Genomic DNA, 24836 nt, shown 5'->3' with positions numbered 1-24836 from the left:
TATGACTCTGTTTACATAAAAAGGTCAATGCCTTAAACGCTAAGATGATTAGACTGCCAGGTGTTTGAAGGCTGACAAAAAATTAATCAGTGAATTAATCACAGGTATGAAAAAAAATTAAACCATTTAATTAGCTTATTGCAGCTTGATCGTCTGTAAGCATCGGTGGTCTAGTGGTAGAATACTCGCCTGCCACGCGGGTGACCCGGGTTCGATTCCCGGTCGATGCAAATTTTTTTTTCTTCTTTTTTTTTCTTCACCCAAAGTGAAGAAACAATTGTCCTCGCACGAGTGAAATCTGTGCACATATTTCGTTCTTATTTTAAACGGTTAATGCAGTCATAGCCGAACAAACTAGTAGTTCATACCATTTGTAAGCCTCCATGAACTAAAGTCTTAGTGCTGAGATTAATCTATAAATAACATAGTCCAGGTATCTGGCAGTGTTCTGTTAGGTTTGCATCTCTCCGTACAGGGCAAGATCTCGCATGTACCAGTTCTGTTTCAAGACTAGTTTTTTATTTAAAATTGAATTAAAATGGTAATCCTATTGTTGTAAATCTAAGGCAGGCAACTCACCGAAGTTCTACAGTAAATAAATAATTGTGTTTATTTACCCGGACAAACACATAACAGCCTTCTGAATTCCAAGAGTCTTGTTACTAATTATACCAGTTCTTTCACCAGCAACCTGAATACGGACCAACGACAGCCTTCCCCCCACTTCGCTCTAGGTTCCCACTACAGTCTCCACTACAGTCTTCAGGAAGCCCAAAAGACGGCTCCTTAGTTTCCAGCAACAGACTCTTCCTAATCACGTGGTACACTGTTCTTTTCCTCTATCCCAGCGCCTTTCTGATCTGGTTCAATAGTGCACTCGTACGCACCATAAGCACTGGTGCAAGGCAGGGTTACAACATAGAGTTATATATGCTATATCTAGACTGGACATGGAGATTTAGTAACACTACAAAAAAATGTGACAATTTTTTTAAAAGTTGAAACAAGGCGTTGTTTTGTAAAGTAGTTATAAGAAGTAAATTTGTTTGTTTTTTTCAACCCTATCCTATGTAACATATAATTTATTTTTTAGATCTAGATCTAGTAATTGAACATCAATAATAAGAGAAGGCCTACTCTCGTCTCATAATTATTATTTTGCAATTTTTAGATACATAATCTAGAATGATCTAGGTAAATGTATATAAGATGATTAAAATCAACAGACATGAATTATTTCGATCTAAGATTTTTGAAACATTATCTCAATGGAAATTTACAGGAAATGGCTTTGTTTCATATATACGCGTGAATATATAGTTATGTGATTAATAGCTCATTCTAAAAAAAATCCGAGAAATAATTTTGCATTATTTCTAACCTTTGAAAACTAAAGATCATTACTTTTCTAAGATTGATTGGGGCGACTTCCATTAGAGCTTGAAAAAGAGTTATGTACATAAAAATCTATTTATATAGGTCTGTGAATCGATCAATCGCGGATACGAATTAGTTTCCGGTTTCCAGTCTAGATATAATTTTTAAGTCTATGGTTACAACACTATTATGCATTATACTCTGTCTTCTCCATACTACTAATAAAAGCTGCACTGAAAATGATAGTCAACTAGTTCACAGAATGGAACTCATGCCTTCCAGTATCCACAGCCATACCGTGGTATTCCCAAGTCGTATTGTGGTGTGATATTGTCGGTGTGAAGTGTGACGTCTTTAGTACAACATTCGTATGGACAGGTTATTGGACGTTTATGAAGTCCAGTGCGGTCAAGTGAATAACGATCAATAGAAGTAGGCATCAGAGTAGCTGACCAATAGCAAGGTTGGTTGGTCAGCCGTCTTTACTTGTTTAACCTTAAGTCAAGTGCTCGCTGGAGATGGTGCTGACCTCTAGGTCCAGTGTCCAGCATCAACTCCCAGACTTAATAAGAATTTTATACATTGAGCTATAGGGTTATAAGGCCAGTGTTTTATTTTGAGATTAGGTCTCTATCTATCTATCTATCTATCTATCTATCTATCTATCTATCTATCTATCTATCTATCTATCTATCTATCTATCTATCTATCTATCTATCTATCTATCTTTCAATAGGAGTTCATCTCAGGTGTCCATTCATTCACGAGTCTCAACTTCTGTAGGAATGATCTCTATAATCAATATAACATATATGTTATTATTATTATTATAGCTTTTATATAGCGCTACTTTCATGCTTATAGCATGCTCAGACTGCTTTTGGTCCAATCTCATTTGTGGACCAGTGGGGGGAGTTGGTTTTCCGTGCTGCCTTTAGGCGCTCAGGTGTCGAACCTCGAGCCCCTTTCTAGGTAGCCAAGCCAAGCCAAGTTCAAGCTCACTTGGCCTTTCGACCACGCTTCCCACCATTATACGCTTTAATCCTATGACTTGAATCCACATGTGTAAAAATGCTTCCCCCCCCCACACACACACACTTTAAGTAGCGTGAATTGTGGTGAACGCATCCTCTAATACAGATTGTATTTCAATCCAACTTTTTCAATCTTTCCTCATACATGTGTGTATGATTCTGTTTCAGGGTTTACCGAATCGCTACGACACAGACTTTCAATGTAAGCCCTGCGCCACCGGATGTGAAGTCTGCATTGACCAGTCGCCTTGTATATTAGCACTCAACTGGATATTGCGTTCAATTCTGCTGGCCATTTCTGGGCTGATCATGTCCTTTCTGCTGGTTCTTGTTTGGTTCACTATACACTACCGGAATGTCAAGGTAAGAACACAGACACGTGATGCATCCATGCACAGAAAAACACAGAAACGTGTGCAACAAATACACAAACACCAACACATACATGTGAGGTACACAGAAAACACAGAAATGTGCGATACAAATACACAGACACCAACACATACATGTGAGGTACACAGAAAACACAGAAATGTGCGCTACAAATACACAGACGTGAGATGTATCCTTACACAGGACAACACAAAACGTTGTGTAGGAATACATAGAAAAACACAAGCACTCATTGTGTACATACCTAGAAAAACACAGGCTACATTTTTGAGCGAAAATAGTCTGTCTTTCCCAGGATTTGATTCAAATTACAGATCTTAATCTAAGGCGAATCAAAGCTAGAGCTATATCAATGGTTGTTTCCAAGATGTTTTAATGTCAAGGACGCTAAATTGAACTTTAATGTTATCCCTAACTAAATTTAATGATGGGTTACGGAGCTTAGAAAAGTTGATTCTGCAGTGATTCGAATTGCACACAAAAAAAGAGTATTATACCGATACACCTATTTAAAACCATTGCTTATCTCTACTTTATTCTTTATAGTTCCTCTATAGAGTAGCTTGACTATTAATAATTTTCTGCAATAGATATAACTCTTTAACATCGTTTCATTTGTGTGACAATTGCATATTTCAATAATATGAAACAAAAATGAAAAAACCATTGGTGTCTCCACAATAAAACATTGATAGCTTGGAAAATTTTGGACAAAACAAAATGTGTGGGAATTTAAAACAAAGACAACCATTTCTAGAAGTTGGTTATTATTTTTAGAGTTCCGGTCCTGCAAAGAACAGCTTTTAAATTTCACTTCAGAAATCACGAAAAAAAGAGTTCTCTTCCCATAGCTTTAAAATTTCCCGCCTCATTATTGCCTTGAAATTTTATAGTTTCTCTGCTGCTTGGTGTAGTCCAGAGCGCAATGGAAATAATGCTAGACATTCGGGCGAGATATTTCAGAACTAGGAACATTGAAGATGGAAGAAATGCAAATAAATGAGTTGTTTTTTTTTAAATAATAATTTATAAAAAAAAATATTTTTTATTGGTGTCTTTTGCTCAAACTTCAATCAATTGAAAAAAATGTGAAAGAAATATTATTTTTTTTAAACAAAATAATTTAGTGAGTGTCCTTGACTTAATTAAAAGAGTTGTCTGCAAATATTTGTTAAAATGTGTGTCATAGAGCTTGCAGAAGTGAAATGGAAAAACGAGAACAAAAACTCAACCTTATAAATTGATGTTCATGTCTGCGTTTTGTTTTTAAATTTACATTCTCATCCATAAAACAAAATCATCAATTGACCTCATTCACCAATCGTAAATAAACATATAGCCACGTCATAATATTGATAAAACAATAAAAAATACGTATCACGTGACAGCCACTATGGATTACATAATTTGTATAGAAGATATATAGAATCACGTGGCTAAATGTTGTTTGTTTACGATTGGTGGATGAGGTTCATTAAACGCTGTTGTGTTTTGCGCTGAACAAAGTTCTAATTATAGAACAAAATAGAAAATAAATACAATTATGTTTCTATTCATGTTTTAATTTTGATCTAACTGAAAGATAAAGTCTCTTCTCGAATGAAGGCCTGTAGTATGCGCTCTGGGCTGTCGTGTCGATAGTTCCAGGTTCAGCTCTGTCCGCCGCCATACACTGACATCCTACGGGATGTTCAGACCACGACGTAATGATCTACAATTCTGAAGTAAAAATGTTTACGACTTCAGACCAAAACAGAAATATACATTTTCTTATCCTTCTACAATGATTGTTCTTTGCAAGGAGTAGGTCCTTGGACCCTGTATCTTAGTCTTGTAGGCTTTAGGAAAAGACTTCATTCATTTTATTCACATACAATTTAAAAAGGCTTCATATTTTATTTGTTAAAATTGTGAACTTATATCAATGGTTCGAGATCCTAAGGGCGCCTCTCGAGTCCTTCCAGCTCTGATGGGTACCTGACATTACTTTGGGAAAGGTAAAGGCGGTGCGTCGTGGTGCTGGCCACACATTACACCCTCGTTAACCGTAGGCCAGAGAAACAGATGACCTTTACATCATCTGCCCTATAGATCGCAAGGTCTGAAAGTGAAACTTTACTTTTTTTTTATATAGTCTATGGCGTTGTCGTATCAACACAGCCTTCTTGTATACAACTTGTATCAACACAGCCTTTTTGTATACAACTTGTATCAACACAGCCTTCTTGTATACAACTTGTATCAACACAGCCTTTTTGTATACAACTTGTATCAACACAGCCTTCTTGTATACAACTTGTATCAACACAGCCTTTTTGTATACAACTTGTATCAACACAGCCTTCTTGTATACAACTTGTATCAACACAGCCATTTTGTATACAACTTGTATCAACACAGCCTTCTTGTATACAACTTGTATCAACACAGCCTTCTTGTATACAACTTGTATCAACACAGCCTTCTTGTTAACAACTTGTATCAACACAGCCTTCTTGTATACAACTTGTATCAACACAGCCATTTTGTATACAACTTGTATCAACACAGCCTTCTTGTATACAACTTGTATCAACACAGCCTTCTTGTTAACAACTTGTATCAACACAGCCTTCTTGTATACAACTTGTATCAACACAGCCTTTTGTATACAACTTGTATCAACACAGCCTTCTTGTATACAACTTGTATCAACACAGCCTTCTTGTTAACAACTTGTATCAACACAGCCTTCTTGTATACAACTTGTATCAACACAGCCATTTTGTATACAACTTGTATCAACACAGCCTTCTTGTATACAACTTGTATCAATACAGCCATTTTGTATACAACTTGTATCAACACAGCATTCTTGTATACAACTTGTATCAACACAGCCTTCTTGTATACAACTTGTATCAACACAGCCTTCTTGTATACAACTTGTATCAACACAGCCTTTTGTATACAACTTGTATCAACACAGCCTTCTTGTATACAACTTGTATCAACACAGCCTTCTTGTATACAACTTGTATCAACACAGCCTTCTTGTATACAACTTGTATCAACATTTTCACTACACTACTTCTCTGAGCGGTGTCAGGCATTGAAAAAGTTTTCTTGAAGCCACATTGCAAACAACAAAGTCTCGCGTATCATGACGTAGTGTCGTTCTATATCCGTTAAAACAACATGACATCAACTGAGACTGAAATAAATAGCTCATGTCAAGAGCTAGAACTCTGTTTTAATTAATCAAAATAAGAGCTCTCTAGGAATGAGAACGAAAAAATAAAAAAATGCTAGCGATTGAAGACTTTACACACAAAAAAACACAGACCATCATATATTACAAATTATTGAAGAAGCCATATAATCTCAGCAATTATTGGCTTGTCAACTGGATTTTTTTTTTACAATGACAATCTTGAAAAAATAAAAAAACCTTCAAAAAAAAAAAATTCTGACATGGATTAAAGATTCATTTCTATGAACATTTTTTTTTTTTAAATTATGCGGAGCAAGATTGGAATACTATAAATAGTTATAATTACCTAATTTTCGTAACTTCATTTATTGAAATTTGGACATTTGTACTCTATGTAACCAACAGATACTGTAAGCTCCAATTGGACTCTATTTGTGTCTAGAATAGCCGCTATTAGTTTTGTGTGGTTTGTCTGTCCGTCCGTCCCGTTAAGATCTCATAAACTAGAAAAGATATTGAAAATCTGATATATTAGTTCTTTCAAAGCTCCGATGCAACGGCTACTTTATTTTTTTCTTTTCTGAAAGCGAAAAAATTAATTTTTAAAATTAACTAGTCGAAGCAGTTTTTTTCATAAAAATACACCATTTTTACAACTATTCACTAGTAAAAGTATAATAAAATTTACAAAATACATGTTATTATTCAATATGGTAGGTGACTATTTAGCATATGTTAAAAAATTTATGAAAAGGGTTTAAGATTTGTTGTCATAAAGGTGTTTTTAAACAATTTTTAAAACTAAATTAAGTACTTTCGTCATATAAGTTTCTTACTATTTAGATAAAATGTTTACTTTTTTTTTTAAGAGGAAAAAAAATATTTAGTATGCATTATGTTGAAAGTAATTTTTAAAACAACAATTAATAATTAGTTTTTCATATTATAGACGCACAATTACATACTGCAATCATATTATGCATTTAAATAGATGGAAAAGTTTTTTTGTTTGAGACTTTGAATGAGAGATGTGCCGTTTACAAAACAATAAAATCAATTAGATAATCATTAAATAACATTAAACATTAAATAGCATCAGTTAGGCAGGTTCATACAGAACTTCACCTTCACAAATATCAATTCTTTGAATACTTATGAATATTTACAATGTGATAATAATAATAATAACATTAATATATCTCCAAGAGCTTAGTGATTGGGAGGGGGGGGGGGCAAAGGGAACACGATGCCCCGGGCGTCACCTTTAAAGGGGGGGGGGTGGCGCCACACGCAGAGATGGCGCCAAAAAAAAAAAGATTATTATAGTTAGGTAATACATTCTAAGATTATTTGTATTACATTATTATTAAATACATTTTATTTGTAAGCCTATGTTTCTATTTGATGTTCATGGAAAATGGGGCGGGGGGGATCAATAAGGTGCCTTGCCCCGGGCTCACATTTTGCTCGATACGCCTCTGTAATAAATATCTCCGAACCATGTGGTATCATGTCGTCAGTCGCCTAACAATACATAAACATCGGCCTAATACTTTCGACACGTACATGTCTCGTCTTTTTGTATCGAAGGAGATTGGGTTGTGGTTGTTGATAGGGTTGTGGTTGTTGCTGGGGTTGTGGTTGTTGATAGGGTTGTAGTTGTTGGTAGGGTTGTGGTTGTTGATAGGGTTGTGATAGTTCATAGGGTTGTGGTTGTTGTAGGTTGTAGTTCATAGTTTCTGATATTTAAGTTGAAAATATTGAAACCTGCCTTTCTTACTTGCCTGAGCGGACCATTTCGGGGGCCGACTTTGAGTTTGTGTTTCCACATAATCTGTCTTTGTAACCTTGTTTATTTTGTAGTTTTAACCTTAGTTTTTATAACACATAACTGGGAAGTATATTGAAAATAAATTTATAATGATATGTATATCATCATATGCTTGCCAACAAAATCCTTACCATAAGAAAAACTCATTTACGCACAAAATATGGTAGTTGAAAAATGAATACATAGCTAATTGTGGTCTTAGAAATCATTTTTGTCCTCATTTCTTAATGTACTTTACAGAAATCTAAGATATTTGTCTATCAATTTGTTTGCAGGTTCTAAAGGCAGCCAGCCCCGTCCTTATGAGAGTTGTTTTATTTGGGGCTTTCTTTCTCTATTGTCCAGTAAGTAGTACACAGTTTAAATGTTTAGTAAATACACATCTTCTTTACTGCTCAGTTAAAACACATCTTCTTTACTGCGCAGTAAATACACATCTTCTTTACTACTTAGTAAGTACACATCTTCTTTACTGTCCAGTAAATACACATCTTCTTTATTACTTAATAAATACACATCTTCTTTACTGATCAGTATATACACATCTTCTTTACTGTCCAGTAAAGACACATCTTCTTTACTGTCCAGTAAAGACACATCTTCTATACTGTCAGTAAATACAATCTTCATTACTACCCAGTAAATACACATCTTCTATACTGTCCAGTAATGTCAAATATTACACTATATAACCTTTTTTAGAATTATTAGCTATTATTCTGTATAACAAAATATTGGACATTTCAATGTTAGTTACAGTAAACAAAAAAGTAAACTTTTCTTTGTTTACATTCTTCAAGCAACAGAATACTGTCAGAAAGAAACAGAATATAAATGAAGAAGAAGTGGCATGGGAAAATTCCGGCGGCGATATAATGTAACCTGATAAATATTATGTAAAATTAAAAAAAAAGATTTGATTGAAATATCGAATTACATAAAGACAAAAAAGAAAACGCTGTAAACGACGCTATAATGGAAGATTACCGCAAGCATGTGAACGTAGAGTTTTGGTTTCGAATGTCTGTAAAGTGCACACAAATTATTATACATTTTTTAAAGTAAATAGCTTATAAAAAAATTCCGTATCCTGTACAGCGGACTCTACAAATAACCCATTTGTGAACAGTCCCTATCCCTTCTACTATACCATACAATCAAAAGTTTAAACGAATCTTTTAAGAAAATGACGTCATTTTTATAAGTGTAAAAAAGTCAATTCTGAACCTATTATGACGTTGTCGATTATATATTTCTCTTATACATCTACTTTGAAGTGAAAAAAGAAGACATATTTGAATCGCCCATTCCTTCACTTCGTCTCCGCTTCTCTCACTCCCTCTCTCTTATTTTATCCTTAGGGTCCCTTGAGGCCCCAGAGGTTAGGGTAGTATGTCAAGCGGCTGCCATCATTGTTTAATTATCTTTACTTCGGTAGACGCGGCGGGTGAAAGCTGTCAGTGGACAGCAAAGTCTAAAGTGAGGCCCAGTTTGATTTCGGGTCGGAGAGAGCAGAGAAGAGGCGGGGGGGGGGATATTGGGGTGCTCTGGCGGCCGTCATCTTCCGAGGGTCCAGAACGCTGGACTAATATTACTTCTAAGTTAAAATAAAGCTTCACCATAATGTTGGCGCCATGATGTTTTGGCGCCTTTAAGACCATTGTTTTCTTGGGTTAGTGCTAAACGTGATATCAACGTCATATGGAAGTAGAGTTACATTTCAAGAGTTATACTTGTTCTATTTTGGTCTTATTGTGTGCGATACAATTTAAATCAATGGGCCTTATATAAATCGCAACTTTTATGCTTATTACATGTTCAGTGCGCTACTGTCCAATATCAATATCAATTGTGGACCACTGGGGGAGAGGTATCTGGGAGATTCCGCTCTGCTCAAGTCGGGGTTCGAACTCGATCTCCCTTGACAGGTAGCCAAGCTTTTTTTTTTTTTGCCACACAGCTATAGTCCAAAGTGCAATTTCAGCAATACAATAGATTTTTTGTTTCAAAAGCCAATGTCCAAGAAGTGATAATAAACCAGAATTTAACAGCATGATGTGAAAACTATAACACCATGTTAGAACACCGTAATATAACACCATGATGCAATAATCCTAGTAGAGCTAAATACAGATATTACTGTATCCTGTGCTCTTACTTTAAGACACAAATGTCCAATGGATATTTTATAAATGCACGTAATTAGCGAAAAAGCAGTAAACTATAAAGCGTATTCAAATAATTTTTTGGGGGTTTCGTGAGACAAACATCGATTCCTGCAAGTGAACATTTTTGTATTCACACAATACAACAATCATAATCTTCATCTCCCTCAAGAAAAACTGTTTATGTATGATATCGATTCTCTTCGATTCCTGATTGATTCTAAATATTTTGGAATAACCATTTCATTAGCAACAGTCTACATTGTTTTCTCCATATATATTTCTGGGTTGTTTGTAGAGTTCTAAAAATATAATATTAAGTGCAATATTTAAAAAAGTTGTCCTAGCATCTGGCACGAGGAATGTGCCTATATCTTTGTGTCTATTATTAGGTTTTGCTTTTGTATTTGAAGAATATGGTTCGGTGTTTTATGTATCATTGTTACTTTACTTTTGAGTCTTCTCTCCTGAAGGCTTTCTAAATTTAGTCATTTAACATTAAAGTTGCTACTCTAATCAAATGTGAATATTGATTTGTTTTGTCTGTTCCGGTTTCTTAATGTTTTCTTCAGTCGAGGGGTCTCAAACAAAGGATGCATATTCTATTATAGGCCTAACCAACGTTAAATAACATTTTAGTTTTATGTTCTTATTTGATTTACAGAAATTTCTTTTAATAAACTCTAATGCTTTGCTTGTTTTTTTAAATAGTTTCATCAATATTGAGATTCCATGATCTTATCTTATGAAATTCAGACGTTACTTTAAAAAAGATCATTACGTCTACGCGTGTTTCTAGATCAATCTAGTCATGCATGTTAACCAATGACGTAAATTCTGCCAAGTCATTAGTTTTCCTGGCTGACTCAGGCAACCCATTCCATGTTTTAATAGAGGAAGGAACATTAGTACCTATGTATTTACAAGTACATGTTTGTAACTGTTTGTTATGTCACATTCTTCTTCATGTGGAAAGTGGAAATTGGGAATCTTTCCCCATAACCTCAATGGAATTATCAGTAATTATACTAGTTCAGTCCTGCATGCATCACCCCCTCCCCTCCAGCCCGTAGTAAAAGAAGACTTATTCTAAATGAGCCATGACAATGTTTACTTGGAATACTTTGATTCCCCAACCCTCACCCTAATATTACCCCTACAAAAAACTATTAGATAAGTAATCGCTCATCTCATACAGACCACACAAATTGATGACGCAATAATCGCAACTCGTGTTTTCTACGTCAGTATTAGATTGAATCACTTACAATGTTTCGCCGGCCAGGGGGAGCAATCAGGGTCTAAGTTTGCTCTGACCAAACACAATATTTTCAATGCGTCTAGGATATGTCAAGGTTCTATTCCGCGTAGATCTATCTCGAAATGATATACGATAGTACAGTGGTTCTCAAACTTTTTTTTTTCTCTAGCCCTGTTTTAGAGAGGATGTGCGTGCTTCTGAGGTGACCATGAGAAAAGTAGGGCGGATGTTTTGGTTGTGTAGGCTGAAGTGTATCTGATGAAACGAGGTTTTCTGTCGTAGTTTAAGTGTTTCTGATGAATCCACAAGCAAGGTGGTCTGTCATAGTTTAAGTGTTTCTGATGAAACGAGGTGGTCTGTCGTAGTTTATCTGATGAAATCACGAAGTGGTCTGTCGTAGTTTAGGTATATCTGATGAAACGAGGTGTTCTGTCGTAGTTTAAGTGTTTCTGATGAATCCACGAGGTGGTCAGTCGTAGTTTAAGTGTTTCTGATGAATCCACAAGCAAGGTGGTCTGTCATAGTTTAAGTGTTTCTGATGAAACGAGGTGGTCAGTCATAGTACAATGTCTTGTTCAAACACAAAATTATTTTTACATCCGATTGTATATATAGCAAAAGATAAAAACATCAATGCCACATTTAGTCATTTTTAAATATTTGAATTCGAGCATCAATTGTGAAACAGTTTATGCCAACAAGTAATCACTACCTTGAATGCTAAATTTAATTAAATGGTTTGAAAAGTCACAGTATGAAATATTAATTTGTTCACTATTACAGTGCATGCGACCTACTTCTGATGGGTCAATATCTAGTTAAATAACCTACACTACACACACAACTTTTCGAACATTAACAACTGTTTACACACACCCACACATACACACATACACAAACACTCAGAGTCGCGGAATGAGATTCAAACCCCGACCTACCTGGTCATTGATCCTCGTCTCCATGACTACTGATTAAAAATATTTGTAAACCACTTTTTGAGAAAAAAAAATACTTTAATTGAAATGACATGAAGAGAAAAATCTTTAATTAACGATTAAATTACACTTGGTGAGGCATTTATTAAAAGAAGAAAAAAAAACAGCCTATTTCAGCTCAAAGTTACAAATGTATTAAATTCGCTGACTGTCTTCTGGGGCCGCGCTTTGAGAAAAGATGTAATTTAAACTCACTGATGCGGAACAAATCCTCATCACTCACAGACTGCTTTCTTGAACAGGAAGATGGGGGAGAGAGAAGGGGGGGGGGGGATGAAGGAGAACGCTAGGAGATAGAGTACGGGAGGAGAGAGAGGGGGAGGAAACGGAACAGTAAGAAATGGGTCTTACTGTTGACTAGTGTAAATCTTGACGGGAGTTTCCCCAAACTAATTCTGACACCACTGTAAGATTCATTTCACACTAAACGGCGCTCGAAGGGACTACTATAATAGAATAATCAAGTAGAAATAATTGATAGAATGTTGAATTGTTCTATATTTCATTGAAACGGATATAACAGCTACACGGTATAAAGGAGAGAGAGCAATCAACACACACACACACACACACACACACACACAACACACAAACACATAAGCACAGCACACACACAGTGACACACATGCATGCATAAAAATTTAAATGGCGAAAGAAAAAAAATAAGTTCATTATTCCACTCATTGAACTGAGATAATTAATTAACGCATTAATTAACTTTCTAATTAATTTGATACAGAATCGGATTTCTGATTGTCACTTGTTATCTGATTATGTTTAAGCCATTGAATTTTCCTTGCATCCATTTTTCTTTGGAATAGAACGCTTTTAAAACAAATTTTATTCATGTCTCATTAGTTCCTACATCAACTAGGGGAGTCGAATTATACCCCCATTGGTCTAACAGTGACTGGAGGCAGCTGCTTGTATCCGAATCAAATCGTAATGTGACAAAATGTAGTACAAGCAGTGGTTCCCAAACGTTTTCCTTCACGGAACACTTCGCACATTCTGAGAATTTAGCGGAACACTTCGCACATTCTGAGTATTTAGCGGGACACTTCGCACATTCTGAGTATTTAGCGGAACACTTCGCACATTCTGAGTATTTAGCGGAACACTTCGCACATTCTGAGTATTTAGCGGAACACTTCGCACATTCTGAGTATTTAGTGGAACACTTCGCACATTCTGAGTATTTAGCGGAACTCTTCGCACATTCTGAGTATTTAGCGGAACACTTCGCACATTCTGAGTATTTAGTGGAACACTTCGCACATTCTGAGTATTTAGCGGAACTCTTCGCACATTCTGAGTATTTAGCGGAACTCTTCGCACATTCTGAGTATTAAGCGGAACTCTTCGCACATTCTGAGTATTTAGCGGAACACTTCGCACATTCTGAGTATTTAGCGGAACACTTCGCACATTCTGAGTATTTAGCGGAACACTTAGCTTATTATTTTAGAGGGATTAATTCACGTGGTGGCCTACTAGTTTATTATCCCAACACTAGGGTACCGCGGAACACAGTTTGGGAAACAATGTGCTTGAGAGTTTGCGCTTTCCAACTTATTAGAAATATTACTTACTATCTTTACAAAACAGCCTTAGAAGAAAATGAGTTTCTTCCTTAATATTAGAAAATAACATTTGTGTACGCGTATTTCTATTCCGTGTGTCTATCTCATAAAATGTACTAATTTAGCTTGCTTTCATAATGCTGCCAACTCCTAATTAATGCTGAGAGTTTCTTGTTAATGTTAACACAGAGGATATCGCCATCACAGTCTGAAAGAATGCAGCATTTTTTATTTGAAGTTATTTTACATTGTTTCCAATCACTCAAAAGATGGAATTCCTGTATTTGTGTCATAATCATAAGTATTAAAAGCAAAGGTCTCAACACAGTCTTCTCATAGTCGCTGTCATCCAAGTTCTAGAGTCTATTTGAATCCTGCCAACCTCTTTAGGCTAGTGCAGGGGTTCTCAACCTGTGGGTCGCGACCCCTTTGGGGGTCGATAGACGATTGGATATCGAAAAAATGAATTGATTTTGTCCATTCTTCTATTGCTGTGTATGTATACGGAAAAGGGGGGGGGGGTCGCGACAGAGTGGGGGGGGGGGGTGTAAAAAGGGGTCGCTGAGCTAGTGGAACCTGCCAAACCTCGAGCCTATTTAAATCCTGCCAATTTCTTTATTTTTTACCCATTACGCATCCTTAATCTAGTTATGTCAGTGTGTAGTTCGTGGTAGTAGGAATTTCATCTTCGGTTTATTTCAGTAGATGAATTTTGTTTAGCACATGAGATCTTCAAGCAAGATATTTGTCAACAAAAGTAGAAAGAAGCGTATCTTCACCCAACAAAAGTAGAAAGAAGCGTATCTTCACCCAACAAAAGTAGAAAGAAGCGTATCTTCACCCAACAAAAGTAGAAAGAAGCGTATCTTCACCCAACAAAAGTAGAAAGAAGCGTATCTTCACCCAACAAAAGTAGAAAGAAGCGTATCTTCACCCAACAAAAGTAGAAAGAAGCGTATCTTCACCCAACAAAAGTAGACAGAAGCGTATCTTCACCCAACAAAAGTAGAAAGAAGCGTATCTTCACCCAACAAAAGTAGAAAGAAGCGTATCTTCACCCAACAAAAGTAGAAAGAAGCGTATCTTCACCCAACAAAAGTAGACAGAAGCGTATCTTCACCCAACAAAAGTAGAAAGAAGCGTATCTTCACCCAACAAAAGTAGAAAGAAGCGTATCTTCACCGAATAGACTAAAAGCTTTCTATTTATGTATTGGCCTCCATTTTCTGAGAACCACCCACATGCAAATTACATTAGAATAGCAGTGATAGATAACAATATTTTACTAATTTTAAAATGAGAGAAAATTGTCATGAACCACGGACCTCCAACACGGTAACTATCTTAGGATTGCACAGAATGAAGTAAGTAGCTCCCACACTGGCCAGATTCCCCCCTTGTCCAAATAGTTTTTTTCATCGCTAGCTAAATTACTCCAGCTTTTAGCTCCCAGAGGTCATGTGGTCAAATGACGACACCGAGTTAAAGAACTCCAGTATTTAGCTCCCAGAGGTCATATGGTGAAATGACGTTACCGAGTTAAAGTAATCCAGTAGGCCTATTTAGCTCCCAGAGGTCATGTGGTCAAAGGACGTTATCAAGTTAAAGTACTCCAGTAGGCCTATTTAGCTCCCAGAGGTCATGTGGTCAAATGACGTCATCAAGTTAAAGTGCTCCAGTAGGCCTATTTAGCTCCCAGAGGTCATATGGTCAAATGACGTCAACAATTTAAAGTACTCCAGTAGGCCTATTTAGCTCCCAGAGGTCATGTGTTCAAATGACGTCACCAAGTTAAAGTACTCCAGTATTTACCTCCCATGGGTCATGTGGTCAAATTACGCCACCGAGATCCGCCTTTGGATTTGTTGAATTGATTTGTTTTTAAAGATTAATTAATTAGGAACTAGCATGAGATAATTAACACAAAACTAGCTCTTTAAATATTCCATTATAGAAAATGTGAAAAATTGAAAGAGAGCTAAAGCCAGAGAAATGGAAGTAGGGAGAGAGAGAGAGTGAAAGAGAGAGAGAGAGTGAAAGAGAGAGAGAGAGTTAAAGAGATAGACAGAAAGAGAGGAGAAAGAAAGACAAGGAGAGAGAGAGAGGGAAGAAATAGTGAGAAAGAGAGAGCGAAAGAAAAAGGGAAGAAATCGAGAGTGAAAGAGAGAGGATGGAAAGAGAATGCGAGAGAAAGAGAGAGAGAGAGAGAGAGAGTAGAGAGAGAGAGAGAGAGAGAGAAGATAGATAAAAAGTGAGAGAAAGAAAGAGAAGGAAAAGAAGATAAGAGAGAGAGTGAAAGAGAGAAAAAGAGTCTACTGGCTGTTGTCAGGTTTAAATAAAAGAGTGCATATATCAATACATGGAAAAATTGAAAAGTGACAACAATAAAATGAATAGAAAAACAATAATAACCTTCCAATGGCGTGCTTCTCAACTAGCCTCTGAAAAACAGTCAAACTCATGGACTTCACTTGTGGCTCAGATGTTGAGTCCGACGGAACTGTTATAATTGTCAGGAGAAGGGGCAAAATCGAGCTACTTGAGCCTAAACCAGTAAGCTTAGGACTGGAGGGGTTAGATAGATAGATAGATAGATAGATAGATAGATAGATAGATAGATAGATAGATAGATAGATAGAGTTAGATAGAGTTATATAAGAGTTATTTTTTCAAGTTGGTGTTTCATCATCATAATGAATCTCCACCCTGGGACGAAAGCTCTCTTCCTACTATAAGAGACCATATTGAAAATATAACCAAAAAACCTTAGTACATTCCAACAGAGCTCAAGGAAATAAAGAACACTTTTTTACAAACTCATTATCCTAGCAATCAGTAGATCAGAGTTTACTCGGATGGCTCATCTCAATAAGGCCACCACAAATGGAGGGCTGGAATACTCATCGAATGGCCAGATGGAGGAAAACTAGAAAAATCTATTGCAACTGGAGAGCTCTCTGACAGTCACAGAGCAGAAAGGGAAGCACTAGCACTAGCTGCTACCATGCTAGCAAATCATCCAAGTACTCCGCACAGTCAGATTGTCTTTCTCACCGATGCGAAACAATCCTCCAAAGCTAGGAAAACTCTGATTCCTCCTATATAAAACGACTCAGGACAGCACTAGAAGGAAATGAGAAGGCTGACACACTCGCCAAGAGTTGGAGAACAAACATTGCACTCTATCCAGAAGAAAGGAAGAAACTAATAGTAAAAAAATAAATGAGAAATGGACGAGCTCCCATCCAAATCACTAGAAAGATTATGCCTATTATAAGCTACCCCGAAAAGATCTTTCGACTCAGGACCGGACACAACAGAATGAGACAACATATGTACCGGAAGCTCAAAATTGGAACCAGTGAAATCTGCCCATGTGGAGTGTCACCAGAGAATGCTGACCAAGTCCTTCAAAACTCTCTTTACCTAGAGGCCCGAAAAAGACACTGGCCCCCAAACACCTCAAAAGAAAGAAAGAAACTATATGGAGAGCTGCCTGATTTGAAAACAAACTGCGCAGTTCATCTCATATATTGTTTATATAAAATGTATTATACCTGATTAAAAGTTATACACTTTTTATTACTTTCCATAGACTAATATTGAGTAACAGAATTCTGAAATGATGATTACAATGTACACGTATTCAAGACAGACAAATAAATCTCACAATATGCTTGACATTTAAATTATCACGACTTTAGGTAATACTAGCATTTAACGACCCGGCTTTGTTCATGTTGGTTAGTTCAACAAATAGATTCAGATTTAAAAGAGCTAATAAAGAAACGGAATATTATCAAATGTGCCACATAAGACCACGCTACACTCTCATGTCAGTTCAACTGTTAATCAAAAGGCTCCATCACCGAGAACTTTATTTTGTTGCAAAGCTCGTATCAACTCTATCTGGGTGAAATCTTGTGTCAGCGACACACGCTATTCCTCATGATCTTTTCTAGTCTCATAGACACACGCTATTCCTCATGATCTTTTCTAGTCTCATAGACACACGTTATTCCTCATGATCTTTTCTAGTCTCATAGACACACGCTATTCCCCATGATCTTTTTCTAGTCTCATAGACACACGCTATTCCTCATGATCTTTTTCATGTCTCATATACACACGCTATTCCCCATGATCTTTTTCTAGTCTCATAGACACACGCTATTCCTCATGTCTCATAGACACACGTTATTCCTCATGTCTCATAGACACACGCTATTCCCCATGATCTTTTTCTAGTCTCATAGACACACGCTATTCCTCATGTCTCATAGACACACGTTATTCCTCATGTCTCATAGACACACGTTATTCCTCATGTCTCATAGACACACGCTATTCCTCATGTCTCATAGACACACGTTATTCCTCGGATGTCATGATACCAATCGAGTCTCAGAGACCCACGCTATTCCTCGAGTATCATAATCCTCTTCTATTCTCATGGACACAAGCTATTCCTCGAGTGTCATGATCCTATTATAGTCTCAGAGACACACGCTATTCCTCGAGTGTCATGATACCAATCGAGTCTCAGAGACCCACGCTATTCCTCGAGTATCATAATCCTCTTCTATTCTCATGGACACAAGCTATTCCTCGAGTGTCATGATCCCATTATAGTCTCAGAGACACACGCTATTCCTCGAGTGTCATGATACCAATCGAGTCTCAGAGACCCACGCTATTCCTCGAGTATCATAATCCTCTTCTATTCTCATGGACACAAGCTATTCCTCGAGTGTCATGATCCTATTATAGTCTCAGAGACCCACGCTATTCCTCGAGTATCATAATCCTCTTCTATTCTCATGGACACAAGCTATTCCTCGAGTGTCATGATCCTATTATAGTCTCAGAGACACACGCTATTCCTCGAGTGTCATGATACCAATCGAGTCTCAGAGACCCACGCTATTCCTCGAGTATCATAATCCTCTTCTATTCTCATGGACACAAGCTATTCCTCGAGTGTCATGATCCTATTATAGTCTCAGAGACACACGCTATTCCTCGAGTGTCATGTCTAGTTTTAGAGATACACACGCTATCCCTTGAGTGTCATGTCTAGTCTCAGAGACACACTCTATTCCTCGAATGTCATGTCTAGTCTCAGAGACACACTCTATTCCTCGAATGTCATGTCTAGTCTCAGAGACACACTCTATTCCTCGCTAAGTGAAGCTTTCTTTTGTCTAAACGTTGAAATTCAAATGTTCCTCTCGCTGGAAAACGTGAATTGAGAATTTAAACAACATTTTGTTCCGTAAAAAACAATCTTAAATTTCGCTCTGACGCCATCGCCCTCTATGGCCCCTCGTGCCTTGCCCAGTAATTGCCCGGTTTTAAATGGATTGTTAATCTGGATTCATATGTGTCATATGTCACAAGCTGTCAGTGAAAGTGCCATGTGACTTCAGCGCAGACTTGACTGATGGCCAGGCAGATCTGTCATTAGATGTGGATAAATGACAGGAACACACACAAATATTTTACAGCTGTACAGGTTTCTTTCTTTCTTGGTTTAAAAAAAAACAAATCAAAATGTCATTTTTATCTCAGACATTTGCCTGACAAGAAGCGAGTTTAATTCATGAATTAAAAAAAAACAAACAAATAATGTCATTTTAATCCTTGTCCTGGCACCTTAAAGATGTAAAGTCTCTTGATTTAGTGCTCCATTCAAAACGACTGCTCTGAAATTAATTCTAGAGTTGTTAGATAAAAATATATAAGACAACAACTATCTTTCAATCCCTCAAATATTTTCACTAAGTAATAAAAGCATTTACAGCGTAGTGCTAACAACAAATTATTAAAACATTTATACCTTGTCAAATAAAGTTCCAATATTTAAAAATAGTTCTTTCCGTAATCTCGTAAAAAATGCTACTTTGACATAGACATGTAGCAAACTGTAACAGACAGAGGCGTTGACGATTTTCTCTCAACACCAGATCGAGGGATATATTCCGTCTATCAATTACTTATCCTCCCATAACCCAAGAAAAAATGTATCCTCCCAAGACCAAAGAAAAGATTGCAGTAAAATTAGCAGTTATTTCGCTTAGATAAGCTTTGTTTTTAAAAAAAGTATTCTTTTTTTTTCTATTGCTTGTTACTAAGCTTATATTAACTCTGTCTGTCTGTCTGTCTGTCTGTCTGTCTGTCTGGTACAATGTTTGTACACGTTATTTCTCTCTCACCCAATTTTGGATCAAGCTGAAGTTTTGAAGTTATTTCTTTTACCTGAGAAAGCATGAATCAATAAATAAAAAAAACAACTATAAGTTAATTATTAACTATTGTTAATTAATTGTTTAGTTTAGCATCTCGAACAAGGGAAAGAAATAGTAATTGACTGATGCGGTGGTATAAGTTGAACTATACTTTGTAGGTCGCGGCTTTAAACTTTTAAGCCAACAAAAGATAACTATAAAACCTTCTTTCATAAGCGATTTGCTGGCAGAGTGGTTAGTGCATTGGTTTGAGAAGGCTGAGGAGATCTTAACCCTCGAGTTCGAAGTCAGGTCGATGACCTTTTTTTTTAATAAAAACAATTAAAAATAAATCTACTAAAATGCGATTACCCAGATACCCCCTTCTTTCTCCCCCCACCCCTTTCAGCTGGTCCAGACAAGTGGTAGGGGTCATAGCGAATTGACAGAGCTAAAAGCACTAAACAAAAACTAATGGTAAAAATATTAATACAGCTTCGCTTGATATAAGCTTTTTTTTTTTAAAAAGTGTTTTTTTTTATGTTTTTCTTGTTATATTTTGCTTTTTTTTTTGTTTTTGTTTTCTTAGTCTATTGTTGGCTACTTCGAGGCCAGTACAGTCACGTGCTGTATGCGGATATGGTTTCGAGAGATTGGCTTCTCCATCTCGTATGGAGCACTGCTGTTGAAAACTTGGAGGTAAGGCAATAGTCAATGGGCAGCGAAATACTACTGACATACATATGCTGTTCAGAGAGACCAAGGGGATTTAATCTACTTTATAACATGAGTGAGGTACTTTCCCCTTGGAGGCCTAGTGCTTCCTTGGAAAATGATTTTGACTTTGATTCTGTGGTGGGTGGATGGCAAGGGTGTCATGTAGCCAGTACAACGACTAACCAATATTATTTTATCCATCAAACTCCAGAAACTTCCAATTACATAAATAATGATTATTGTCAAAAAATCTTTCGTGTGGTGTAGTATTTAGGCCAGTAGAGTTTATCACGTTTTAAATGTGTAGTTGGAAGACAAGGTCAAGGCAAGTCGCAAGAATAAGACGTCTCATGGTCAGATGATCATGAGTGCGAGGTCATGTGCATGAGTTAGATGAGGTCACAAAAAGGCGGGAAAGGAAAGTTGAATACGATGACGTGGGCTTGGAAGGAAGGTTCTAGAGATTTTTGGGAACGAGATTATTTTAGGAGGTTGCTTAAGTTTTTCTTTTTTAGTATGTGAAAGTTTGGACTCAAAGAGTAAGAGCAATAGTGTAGCATCCTTTCCTGTATCTGAATAGGAATTACTGTCTTGATATTTATTGTTTCAAGCTCGAGTTTAAAAGAATTAAACTCGCTAAAGATTATATCTGCACTGCATGGGCGTAGCCGGGGGGGGGGGGGGGGGTTTGGGGGGTTTAACCCCCCCCCCCCCACCCGAAATGAAATCCTGGCTACGCCCATGCTACACTGTGTCATTTTATTTCATCCTACTAATGTTTGACTTGTATTCACGACACCTTATCCACTTGCCAGACAGTTTAGTGAAGATACAAGTCTATCTCTTTAAATAGCATCGTGTCAGAGTTATCTGGGAATGTCGAAAAGAGTATTTCATTAAAAAGTATTTCCTTTGAAAAAAAAAAAAACAAAAAAAAAACGAGCAATCAATTCCTTGAGTAACCATGAAGGTGAGAGGCACAAGGTTATCCAGTTGAGACACACCGTATTAAGTAATTGGTCGTCTGCCGCTTTTCATTTGAAACGTTCAAATTTCATTAAGGTTACTTCCCTTTGTTGATACGAGAAATTGAGATATGAGTCGCTTGGCAGACGACCAAGTAAATTATTTGGCGGGAGATGGACAGCCAGATTCCACAAAAAGACTTCTGTAAACTGGCACTCCCTGGGCTTGGGTCATCAGGGGCTTAAGGGGGAGGAGTCAGCAAGGTCATGGCAAAACACGTGATTGACATTTAAAAAAAAATAAAAATTCATGGACAACGTATCCAACGATAGCAAATATTTGTGTCCAAATTGAAGGGAGATAATCAAAGCAGATACTTTTTATTTGATTGCTCTATGAGTTTATTTTGAAAGTGATCGCAAAACTTGTTTATAAAGGTGTACATAATGTTTGGTCATAAAATTATCAATGAACCCATAAAGTGCTGAGCTTTTTTACAATGAGTGCATACAAAATGGAATTACAATTCTAGTGTTTAGAGACTAAGCTACCACACGCGTCTAAAAGGTTAAAGATTTAATGCAAGAGAATGCACGCTCATATTTGTCAAAGTTAAGCAACTTGGAGTAAGTATGACTGTGAAATTAATAAATGGCAGTCTGGTCGTCTGCTCTACACTTCAAAATTCCTTCATTACGATGTTCTCGAGTTCAAATTTTCCCAACTTCCATCTCCTGCCATCTTCGATTTCGACTAAAATGCCCCTAAAGAGGGAACGTACGTCCAAGGTGCACAACCTGAGGGCTTATTTAAAGGAAGGTATAGAGCCTCTAGAGGATGATAGTGTTGACTCCCTCCAAAACATATTAACAGATTCACCAAGTCACAATGACCACCACCCACGTTCCCCGCTATGGTTTACACTGACCACCACCCACGTTCCCCCGCTATGGTTTACACTGACCACCACCCACGTTCCCCCGCTATGGTTTACACTGACCACCACCCACGTTCCCCCGCTATAGTTTACACTGACCACCACCCACGTTCCCCCGCTATGGTTTACACTGACCACCACCCACGTTCCCCCGCTATGGTTTACACTGACCACCACCCACGTTCCCCCGCTATGGTTTACACTGACCACCACCCACGTTCCCTCGCTATGGTTTACACTGACCACCACCCACGTTCCCCCGCTATGGTTTACACTGACCACCACCCACGTTCCCCCGCTATGGTTTACACTGACCACCACACACGTTCCCCCGCTATGGTTTACACTGACCACCACCCACGTTCCCCCGCTATGGTTTACACTGACCACCACCCACGTTCCCTCGCTATGGTTTACACTGACCACCACCCACGTTCCCCCGCTATGGTTTACACTGACCACCACCCACGTTCCCCCGCTATGGTTTACACTGACCACCACACACGTTCCCCCGCTATTGTTTACACTGACCACCACCCACGTTCCCCCGCTATGGTTTACACTGACCACCACACACGTTCCCGCGCTATGGTTTACAAACAAACTAAAACTTGATAAAATATATACAATCTTGTCTATACTTCTCTTTCTTTAACAAAGAGCAGTAACTCTCCTGTTCAACGAAACGATAACTCTTTCAAAATTTTATGATTGTTTTTTTTTTGTTTTCGGACAGGATATCGGTTGTGTTTCGGGTGAGGTCAGCTCAGAGGATCAAAATCTCCGATGGGGATCTCATCAAGAGGCTCGTGGTGATTGTCTTGGTATTTGCTGCCTATTTAACAGCCAGGACCGTCGCCAGCATGCCTAAAGTAGTGGGAGGTCTGTCTTAATCTCAGCTCTTCTTACTTCATGCTTAATTAATAAAAGTTAACCAAATGATGCCTACTTCAAGAGAACATTTATAAAGATTTAACTACTCACTTTGTGACTCTACTAAATCAAAAGACAACATAAACATATAAACATATATATATATATATGTTTCTAAAGAGATAAGTTATATACACTCACTCTTAAATACTCACACATACTAAAAACAAAACATATTAACTTCACGTGTGAATAGGAAATAGATTGACCCAGTTTGGAGAGGTCAAGAGTTCTACTTGTTTACAGCAGGAAGAAACAGGCTGACCAGAAGCGTTATGAATTGAAGCCCTGGTTACTTCCACTTCATGTCCATTTCTAATATTGTGTTTTTGTTTGTTATTGGACTCTGTTAGAGGCCACTGTCTTCTAGTAGCTTTTTTTTTTTTTTTTTTGGGGGGGGGGGGGGGGGACTGAGGAAGAATAGCTACAAAGATTTTAACTTAAAAACAACAAGATTTTTTGTAATGTCGATTTTACTTTAGCAGTAAATCGGAGCAAGGAAAGTGTCTTTCTGTAGTTTAGTACTGACACCATGATTTAATAGTCTATGTTTTTTTTATTTGATTTTTAATATTATTTTTTTTAAATTCAAAGCTGACACCATTATGTAATTGTGTGTTATTGACGTGTAATTCAGTGCTGACACCATTATGTAATTGTGTGTTATTGACTTGTAATTCAGTGCTGACACCATTATGTAATTGTGTGTTATTGACTTGTAATTCAGTGCTGACACCATTATGTAATTGTGTGTTATTGACTTGTAATTCAGTGCTGACACCATTATGTAATTGTGTGTTATTGACTTGTAATTCAGAGCTGACACCATTATGTAATTGTGTGTTATTGACTTGTAATTCAGTGCTGACACCATTATGTAATTGTCTGTTATCAACTTGTAATTCAGTGATGACACCATTATATAATTGTCTGTTATATATTACATATTCCAGGGAAAGATGTAAGTGACTTGAAAGCTTACATTTGTAACGCTGACTGGTGGGACCATTCGGCGGCTATTGGTAAATATTTATTTTTAGCATAACCATATCACTAAATAATATTATGTCTTTTCTTTTCGCAATAGTTGATATATGAGTGGCCAGCCAGTATACATTTCATATCATGGTGGACAGATTTCTACAAACAGATTGGTTAAAACATTTTTAATAAATCTTTTTCTTCTATTTTAACCTTTTTGTTTACAAAGCTTACATCATCACT

The 24836-nt window shown here is 37.1% G+C and overlaps 1 protein-coding gene and 1 non-coding gene across 2 annotated transcripts in view; both read left to right on the top strand.

Annotated features, from left to right (window-relative positions):
• The window catches only part of LOC106052307 (probable G-protein coupled receptor 158), a 347724-nt gene that overhangs the window by 302326 nt on the left and 20562 nt on the right, over nucleotides 1-24836 (top strand). The window contains exons 6-10 of the mRNA XM_056036255.1: nucleotides 2580-2774; nucleotides 8104-8172; nucleotides 20649-20758; nucleotides 23416-23561; nucleotides 24566-24634. Coding sequence (XP_055892230.1) covers nucleotides 2580-2774; nucleotides 8104-8172; nucleotides 20649-20758; nucleotides 23416-23561; nucleotides 24566-24634 — 589 coding nt within the window. The remainder of the gene's footprint in view (nucleotides 1-2579; nucleotides 2775-8103; nucleotides 8173-20648; nucleotides 20759-23415; nucleotides 23562-24565; nucleotides 24635-24836) is intronic.
• Nucleotides 160-230, top strand: Trnag-gcc (transfer RNA glycine (anticodon GCC)). Its single transcript has one exon. It is a non-coding gene; the product is annotated as a tRNA-Gly (tRNA).

This window comes from Biomphalaria glabrata, chromosome 7, assembly GCF_947242115.1.
Source record: "Biomphalaria glabrata chromosome 7, xgBioGlab47.1, whole genome shotgun sequence".
NCBI classification, from domain to species: Eukaryota; Metazoa; Mollusca; class Gastropoda; family Planorbidae; genus Biomphalaria; species Biomphalaria glabrata.
Note: the sequence above shows the minus strand (reverse complement) of the source record. Positions and strands in the feature narration are given on the sequence as shown.